The 9,667-nt window shown below is 58.9% G+C and overlaps 1 protein-coding gene across 1 annotated transcript in view; it reads right to left on the bottom strand.

Annotated features, from left to right (window-relative positions):
* The window catches only part of AKT1 (AKT serine/threonine kinase 1), a 19,523-nt gene extending 10,494 nt beyond the window's left edge, over positions 1 to 9,029 (bottom strand). Inside the window, exon 1 of the mRNA XM_003803168.3 lies at positions 7,789 to 9,029. Within this exon, the coding sequence (XP_003803216.1) occupies positions 7,789 to 7,834 (46 nt within the window). The 5' untranslated portion in view covers positions 7,835 to 9,029. The remainder of the gene's footprint in view (positions 1 to 7,788) is intronic.
* Positions 9,030 to 9,667: the final 638 nt, after the last annotated feature.

Below are 9,667 nucleotides of genomic sequence, written 5' to 3'. Positions count from 1 at the left end.
GGGGAGCCACTGTAGGGAGGGGAGGGGAGGAGTGCATGCAGCCTGCCCCACCCCCACTCAGCCCACTTGCGCCCACCCTCTGCGTGCCAGTCTGGAGCTGTCGGCTCCTGATGGAGTGCCTCCCTCCTGCCAGCTGCCACTCCCTGTGATGCTAACTGAGCGGGAAGACTGATGAGCACCCAGAACCCATCCGATCTACCAACTGCCACCACCCCCACTGTGCCTGGCAGCCCCCTGTGCAGCAGGCACACCCAGTCTGCCCACCAGAGCCAGCCCTAAGCCTGCACCTGCCTCTTAGCAGCTCTCACCCCACAGGCCCTAGCCAGGCAGGTTTTGGGAGATGGAACAGGGTGCAGTAGGCGCCAGAGGCTCTGGAGATCTGTCTGGACTCACAGGCCCAGAGGACCATGGCCTGCCTGTGGCTGGGCCCAGGACAGTCTCAGGGAACTCATGGGCAAGAAGGGGCTGGCCTGTCACTGCTCTTGGAGGAGCAGGAACCCTGAGGCCTGGCCAGGCTCCAGAGACACACAGGACTTTTTTCTTCCTTTCCTGCCCAGAGGTCCAGCCAGGGGGCGCCCAAAGATTTAACTGTGTCCTGGGCCATAGCCTGCATCTTAAAGAGTTCAGGCCAGACAGGACACTGGGCAGGCAGCCAGCCCAGATGACAGGCACCCAGGCCCCTCTGACTCCCTACTGTAGAACTGGAGGTGACATAGGCTGGGGAACACACAGGAGATGGCCACCTCAGGGCCAGGCCACTGCCATCCTTGTTGCTGCCTATGGGCTGGCACCTGCCCTCCAGGTTCCCTTGGGAGCGTAGGGGTGATGGGCACACATGTCCCCACTTCTAGAGCCCACACTCTCTCAATAGAAGAGGCTACACATGTGCTGGTCCTCAGTAGCCTGAGGTGCTAGACACATATCCTGGGCAGGTTCCCAATTCTTCCTGGACTCCCCCACGAGATAGGCAGGAGCAAAGTCCAGTTAGGCAGGTATGGAGAAGGTCAGTGCCCACCCACTGCACCCATCTGCACGGCCTAGTTGAAGGTCCTCAAGCCGACACCCCTGCACACTGCAGGGCATGGTACCACAGCACAGGCCCACAGCAGGCCTTGGCTGAGAAACAGACACTGGGGAGCTCAGTAGGTCCCTCAGAATGCTACCCTGTCAGCCAGCATTCCATGGGACAGCTTCCCAGCAAAAGGGAAATTCTACCTATCCCCTGCTCACCCTGGCAAAGGGCTAGAGGCCCCTGAGAAAAGTAGGGTTCCACCCCACCAACCTGTCCCAGGCCAAAGGCTGGGGTGCTAGGAGGAAGCCCCCACACCTCCACTATCATGGCCACACCATAGTCAGGGCACTGCAAGCAGCACCCACAAATGTAGGGGCCAGAACCAGCAGCTGTGTGGCCAGGCCTGGGTGAGCACCCCATGTCCCGGGCCTGACCCAAGTCCTCCTGAGCTGCCAGGTGTACCAGCCCCTTCAAGTCACAGCTTAGCGTCGCAACCACAATCCCAAAGTCCCCAGCTCTCGGGAAACTGCTGGATAAACACTTTGCCGCAGCCCTGGAGGTGGTGGCAGGCAACGGCTGGCAGGACGCCAGGCAGCACCGACTGTTTCTCCACAGCAAAGTGAGCCCCAGCAGGCCTGGGGAGCGGGTGCCAGATGACAGCGGCCACCGCGCGGTCCCCTGCCGCCAGCACATCCATCGTGGCCGACAGCTGCTGGGCGCCATTTACCTTCTCCAGCACATTGAGCAGACGGGCTGCTGACGGCAGCCCACAGCGCACAGCCACCCGCCTCTATTGGTGAGGCGGGCCAGCAGGCAGTGGCCAGCACAGGTCATCTTGGTGGGCCAGCCTCCCAGGTCTCAGCCCTGGGCCAGGCCGGGGGTCCCATGTCCCCTTATCACCAGGAGGGTGCAATCCCTCAAACCCTGTAAGTGCTGAGTTGGAATCTCATAGCCACTGAGAGCCAGAGCATCAGCAGAGACCACTGCACTGCTGGGTTCCCACCGAACACCCTGTGACTCAGGAGGGATGGGAGAAGGCAGGGCCACCCTGGGGGCACTGCCCTGACCCCTCTGCTACTTCATAAGCATAGATCTGTCCCCAGTGGCTCCCGAAGGAGTCTAGGCCATCTGACAGCCCCACCTCCAACTCGCCATACCTCCTGAGTGAGCAGTAGCCACCTGCAAACCACTTGGGCCTGAGCATTCACCCACCTGGCCGTCCTCCCACCAATCTACCTCCTCTACCCATCACCCACCCTTTGGGCTAGAGAAAGTGGGCTCCCAGCCCCCTACCCCACCACAAACCTAATTTATCAATCTATCACTGAGCCCATCAGTACTGCCCCTGCCCAGCAATCCCCACCCCAGCACGGTCCACCCAGCCAGCTCAGGATCCCTGCGGTTGAGGCACCCCCCACCCTACCAGCTCTCTGTGGCAGTACCACCGGCTTTATCAGGTGCCCTCCGCCCAGCCAGTTTCCATGGTCTCTCTCTGGCAGCAGCCTCTGGGATCCTGCCTCACCTGCCCCCTCCGCCTGCTGTGTGTCTCCCAGTCCCCCTCCCCCCCCCCCAGCAGCACTACCAGCTCAGCACCATTGCAAGCCCCACCATTCATTCAGCCAGTGATAACAGGGCCCTAGGGACCAGGGCAGCCTCAGCCACACCACACATAAAGAAGGACCATCCTGGAGCCCACACATTCTCAGGCCACTAAGGCCTCTGGCTCCCTCAACATGGCAGCCCTAGGAGGTGCACAGGTGGCCCTGTCAGAGACAGCGCCTAGTCCAGGGGCTTCTCAGACAGTTCCTGAGAGGGACACCTCTCCCCCTCAATCTTGTGCCAAGAGCCAAATGGACCCAACCATGCAAGAAGGGTGAAAGGGCTCCTAGGGGACTGGACAGGAAGACAGCAAGCCATAGCACTCTCCCAGGGGACATGGGGTTGATGAGGGTCCTGTGTGGGGACACCAGCCTGAAGAAAGGAAGTGGAAACACAGCACAGGCTCCTTCCAGGGTCCTGGGCAGTGACCTGCCAGCCATCACAGTGATGCTGGGTGTTGGTCCCAAACTATAGCCCTCCCCGCTCCCTACAAACACCCAGAGGACATAGAAGCAAAGACTCAGCTGCTTCTGCCCAGCCAGCCCCTCACCAGCTGAGGGCTCCTCAGAATTCAGCAAGGCCCAGGGAGCTACCACCTCCTCCACGAAGCCTGCCCAGGCTGGGTTGCCCACCTTGCGGCCTACAAAGCATTCTCAAGGACTCTGGAAACCCCACGTGACCTTGGCAACCCTGGCACCTCTGGGCAGGGGCCCACCAGATTAGTTGGGGCTAAGGGTGGGGGAACGCAGTCCTGGGGCTTCCTGAGGGGTAAGCCCAAACCCAAGGGATGCTACCTCAAAGCCCTGATGGTTGGCAGGAATATCACGATAGACCCTACTGTCCTCATTCCAATGTTTCTGATGTGGACCTGTTATTCCCTAAGGTACAGAAAAATTACCTGTGAGCAGGGTGAGAGGAAGGGGTACCCCTATGGGGCCTACAGATGGGGGCCAGGGGAGTTGGGGGGCCTGTGGAGGGGGCCCACAAGAGTCAGGCTGCCTGTGGCTCCTAAGTCTGGCCTGGGGCCCAGGGCCCTCTGCCAACCTGCCCTGGAGCTCAGGGGGCCACCCGAAGGGCATTGATGCTCGGTAAATGAGGGCAATGGGTGCCTGCCCACCAATGGGGTGACGTGGGGAAAGGCCCAGAGTGACAGTTGCTGCTCCAGTGACAGGAGGGCCTGAGGGTAGGATGCTGGCCCCAAGCCAGCTGAGTGTGCTGGGCAGAGGGGATGGCAGAGGAGCCTGAGCCAGCTCCCTCCGCCAACCCTCCCTAGGTGCTTCTAGGAACCCAGCCTGACATAACCCAGCAGGTGTCCTCTGGGAGCTCCCTGGCAGGGCACAGACTGCCCCATGGGCACTACCAGGGCACTAATTACTCAACCCATAGTCCACCCTATCACCTTCCTGGCCGTAGCTGCCCTCCACATGAGGTACTCTGCTACCCCCACAGAGTGACAGGGTGGCTGGGAGATCTATGAAGGCTATCCCAGCACCCAAGTAGGTGGGTAGGTCCCAAGGCCCCAGCCTTACTCCCCTCCCCTCGGTTCCCTAGAGTCCAGCCCCTACAGGGCATCCCTGGGAACCCCCAGGTACATAGGCCCAGGGTCCCAGGCTCTGGCCAACAGTGACCCCTTGCCTCCTGGGTAAGGCCATTTAGCTTCCTCTTTTGTTGTTTGTTTCCAAAGGGAGAACTTAACGTGCCCACAAAACAGGGAACTCCCCCACACCACCCAGCCTCTGCTGCTGCCAGGCACTGTAGCCTCCATGGGCCCACACTCTATCCCTCAACCACCTTCCGTCCAGCCCTCCTGCCAAACTCCACCTGCACCCCGCCTTCCTAGGCCCAAGAGGCCACCTGGATGTAGCCTGGAGCTGACCCCATCTGACAGCCAGGGAAACTGAGGCCTTGCCCTCTTGTCCATGTGGTCCTGCAGGCTGAGGGGAGAGGCTCACAGGCTCCCTCCCTCACCAGCCCTGCTGAGGTGGGGCCACTTCCAGGTGTGGGCCAGGGACAGGGGAACCCCACACCACAGGCTGCTCCCCTCAATTGTCTCCAACTTGCCCCTGGCCTGCCAAATGGTAGCCTAGGGAGGATAGGAGGTGCCCTGTGGCCAGCACCCGTTCTCAGGCACCCACAGCCGTTCCACCCTGGGTGCCAGCATCCTGGCCTACCTGGTCCAGCCAACTTGTCTGAGGACCAGGGGACACCAAGGAGGACAGCTGCAAGCCCAGCCAAGTGGACAAGAGTGGACCCTGTGGGCTGTGGCTCTACCGGAGCAACTCTCTGTGGGGCTGGGCCACAGTAGGCAGCACATATTGGCACCAGGACAGTTAGGTGGGCACGCCTTGGGGCCTGCAGCCTCAGTACAGAGCTATTGAAGCCCAGAGGCTGCCAGTGAGGGCAGCCAGAACTGCCTTCTGGCTATAGTCAGTTTTTAAAAGATTGTCAACTTTCAAAAACCAAAAGCAATTCACACAGTAGGCCCAATCTTTGGAAACAGCACATCTGAGCAGCTCATCACACAGACGGCCACCACAGCTAAGACACCTGCCCACCTGTCCCTGAGAGCCCCACCTGGTACCACCTACTTGACCACTCCTCACTAGCTCACAACCAGGGGCCAGTTCCTTGGGGGACAGATGGGGACGCTGAGGTCCAGAGGCCTTCCTGGGTATATAGCCGTAGGTCCAACACAGCTGGAACTCAAGTTCCAGGACCTTCTAGCCAAGACACACAGGACATGGGAAAGCACAGGTGACTCCTGAGAGACTGGCTCCCACCTCCCAGGGGTAGCAGGAGGAAGTTTGCAGATGTGGCTGTGGCCTCTTACACACAGGAGGACATCCACACCTTCATCTCCAGGCCCATCTATCCTCTACAGGCACCGTGACTCCCCCTGCAGCCACACTAATAAGGACTGGTGAGAATGTCACCCTGGGGGCTCAGTCAAGAACGCACCTGGCTCCAGGCCCCAGAATAGCACCTTAACCTGCAGTGGAAGGAAAGGAGGGGAAGCTACTTGGGGTATCTACCAGGGGCCAGGATTGGGCCTGCAGCTGCTTGCGGTGTCCCTCCTTCTCTCCCTGATCCAGCCCTGAGCACCACGAAGCAGAGAGGTTTCAGCCCAATGTGGCCCTGCTGGCCCCAGTGTATCATGGGCAAGAGCCTGGCTTTGCCATCAGTATAGCAGGCATGTCTACTACACACAGGTAGAACCCAGGGGACAGGGGGCAATAGGGAGTGCCCTTGAGGATGGGCCTTTCTTGCCAAGCCAGGGGCAGGCCACGCAGCTGGGGCACCCATCTGCTCACAAAGCACCAAGAGGGGCCAGTGCTACCAGGCACATGGAACATGTCTACCTTCTACTCCCAGCCACCACCACTGGGGACAGAGGAAAAGAGTCAGGGCAAGGGACCCTCTCTGCTGGCTGAGGATGCTGAGGCTGGTGGCACCCTGACCAGGGCCCTCACCAACTATGCCAGCCACTCCATGAGGTCTTTTCCCTGCCTCCACTCCCATGGCACAGACAGGGAAACGAAGCCCCGAGGTCAATGAACTTCCATTAGAGAGAAATGTGGTGATAGAGTGGCCAAATCAAAGATCAGACTCAGCTCTTGTTATGCTCCATTGGGCCTGATGTCCTCAGACCCTACCCAGCCCCTTCAGAAGGCACCAATAATAAACAGCAACCTCAAGCTCACTGCCCTTGAAGGGGTACTCCTGCCTGGGCCCAGCTGGCCAGCGGACATCCCGGTAACTGGGGCCTGGGCCTCCAGTCTTTAGGCCCAAGCATCTCTTAGATCAGCCCTAAATCTAATAGCCAATCAACAAACATATGCCAAGGACTAAGAAGTAGCAGCCCCAGGCAGCAGGATACACAGCACAGAGGAGAGAAAGAAGGACAGGGGAGAGGGGGACCCTGACATTGCAGCCCTTCAAGTCTGAGTGGTCATCAGGCACAGAGCAAGGAAGGGGTAGAGAAAGCAGGTGGGACAGGAAGCCTGGGGAAGGTCAAGTGAGGCACTCCCTGTGGACCATGGGCTCTCCACTGCTGCCCAGTGGAGCTCTCTAAACATAGCTGAACATCCTCTAGCCCCTGCTCTGAGTTCTCCTAGACTTCCTGGCCTCTTATCGTGGTTTCTCCTTTGCCTCTTCCCCACCACTCCTGTGGCTTCCCAGGCCTGCTCTGCCAGGGAGCTCCTATACATCCCACAAAACCCCATCTTGTGACACCCACTTTTGCCACACCTCCCTGTCTGCCCTGTGTCCAGAGTGTCCCCTTCCCAAAGATGAGAGATCCATTTTAGAGAGCACACACGAGTAGTGATGAGCCACTGACATGGGTCACCAGAACTTCAGGAGGAAACAAGTCTGGAGAAAGAGGAAGTTGGGAGGGGGGCTTGCCAGTCTCTGCCCTGAAGCAGGAGGGAGTGATTCAGCTATGGCACCTAGAAGCCCAACTAGGCAGTACAGAGGGGCAGCAAAGGATGGGCCATGCAAGGGGCCCATAGGCAGGGTTAGAGAGGAGGGCCATGGCTGCAGTTCCTATCCCACAAGCTTCTGGCAAAGTCCCTTGGGGGCAGTAACCCCCTCCTTGGGCTGCAGAGGCTGAGTGAGGAGGAGAGGACTGAAGTGCCAACTCTGCAGTTCCAATGGCAAAAATGCCCCATGCTGGGCCCCTGGGCAGTGCAGAGCCCCCTAGTCCTAAGGCCAGGCCTGAGGCAGGCACCAGGCCAAGCCAAGCAGCCCTGCCCTGCCCTCAGGAGCCCTGGCCAGTGCCAGCCCTGGAACGGCCAGTGTCCTCATTGCCTTCCAGGAAAGCCGGGAAGGAGGCTGGCAGTGACTCTCCACCCACAGGGCCTAACTGGGCAGCCACTCCAATGGCTGGCCCTGCATGGGGCTGCCCCTCCCACCCAGGAGGCCCCACAAGGCAGCACCCTCCATGCTGTGGGAGGATGTGGGGGCCTGGACACTGCCCCCAGGCCAGTCCAGGAGCCCAGAAGACAGCCCCTTCTGCCCTGCAGGTCCAGACACACACACTGGCAGACCAGACCCTGGAACCCCCAAAGCATAGAAGCCTGAAGGCCGGGCCTCACTGACCCCAGGACCCTCTGGGCAGATGGCAGAGCCTTCTCCCTGACCCTCCATCCCCAGACCTGGCCCCTTTGGGTACTGACCTCGTTTGTGCAGCCAGCCTTCCTTCACGATGGCCACGTCATTCATGGTGCCCACGTCTCAGGCACGCTGGGCGGCCCAGGCAGTGCTCGCAAGCTCCTCTCAGGACCCCCTGGGCCCTGTTGCCTGGCCACAGCCTCTGACAAAGGAAGTTGTGCATGAGGCCGTGCCCAGTGTAGAGCAGCTCCTTGCCCCTAAGGTGAGCCCAGTGCTCACTGTGTGGCCTGAAGTCTCCACCCATGCCTGCCTTCCTGAGTCACTGCACGCTGCTTCTCAGACCTGGGCCTCTCCTCAGACCAGGAATCCAACCCTCTGCCAATTACCCAAATGCCTGGCCCTCAGAGCTATTACCTTGCTCGACCCCCCATTCCTACCTGGCCTTCAGACAAGTCATTCCCAGCCCCCAAAGGTTCTCCCATCTCCACCTGTTGAATCAGATGAGGCCACCTCCTCCAGGTAGCCCCTTGGACTTCTTCAGCCCAAGCTGGCTCAGCCTCCCCAAAATCCTGGTGACAAACACCCTATTTGTTCTCCCTGTCCATGCTATTTCCACCCACAGGCTGGTATCCTGGGTAGGTCACACGGAGCTCCTCCTCCCTACTTCCCAGACCCAGAAAGCAGAGAAATTTAACCATGAAGAAGGAAAGCCCAGGACTCCTGGCCACTGGCACAAGTGAGAGCCCAGAGCCCTCCAGGATGATGCTAAAAAACTCTCCAGGAGAAACCCCAGACTCCTCCTAAACCACAGCGCCCCTGCCGGCCTGAATCTTGTTTATTCATTCAGCCAACATATATCAAGCACCTTTGGTTTTTGCCAGGCCCAGAGCTGGGCGCTATGGACAAAGAGAAGTTCAGACAGGTCCTGTGGATGAGGAGCACTCAGTTCAGGGTGGTTACAGACCCATAATTACAGCATTCAGGAGGCAACAAATGGGAGGGTACCATCTAAGCCCCCACTCTGCAGTGGCCCACCAGCCAGCTCTCACTTGAGTACACTCTGGCCATTGATCCTACACAGCCCTCCTCATTTCTCCCTTGCTGGATGAACTCATAAGTATCCCTCAAAACCCAGTTCCCACGTCACCAACTCTGGGCATCCTGGGAAAAAGCATTTGGCATGCTCTTCCTATAAGCAGATGGACACTCCTAAAGGAAAGGAGATTTTCTCAGAGACCTCTGAGGACTTCTGTGGGTGGATTCTATGACCAGTATAGATACTGGCCCATCACCTTCTGGGCATCCACAGGGGGGCATTTTTTATTTTCCTAAGCTAAATTCAGAATGACAGAAAGTCCCCCACTGCCTTGTCTGCCAAGACAGGGAAAACTACACCTTGTCCCAAGATGCAAGGGCCTAAAGAACCCAGCAGGCCCAGGGGCAGCAGAAGACAGACAGAGGAGGGTACCATGGAGACAGGGCTCCAAGTGCAGGGCTCTGAGCCTGGGTACGAAGCTGTCACAGGAGCTTCTGGTGACAATGACTAGGCATGGCTAGAGGCAGAGGGCTGGACCTAAAGACCTCTGGACATCCCCCCGCCCCCCACCCCAACCTGAGCCTGAGGCCCGCTACTGACTCAGACAGCTGTCGAGAGCTGAGTGTAAAAATATATCTGTGCACACAGGATGGTGAGCACTGCACAGAAACACATACAGCAGGCCTGCACCAAAGCTGCCACTGGGTGCAGGGCAGTGGAGCATAGGGGACCCTACATCCTGCTGCTCCATACAGAATACCTTTACCACAGTGCATATTATTGCTACTGTTGTTACTTAAGTCACACCTTTTTAAAAAATACTGTTTACTGAGAGGCTCCCAGAGCACTTGCTTGTGAGCTATCTCCACTCAGCTGGGGGTGGGGGGCAGGGAACCAAGCCCCCACCA

This window comes from Otolemur garnettii, unplaced genomic scaffold (assembly GCF_000181295.1).
Source record: "Otolemur garnettii isolate 467f Iridium unplaced genomic scaffold, OtoGar3 scaffold00283, whole genome shotgun sequence".
NCBI lineage: Eukaryota > Metazoa > Chordata > Mammalia > Primates > Galagidae > Otolemur > Otolemur garnettii.
The sequence above is the reverse complement of the archived record's forward strand: the minus strand, read 5'-3'. Positions and strand labels throughout refer to the sequence as shown.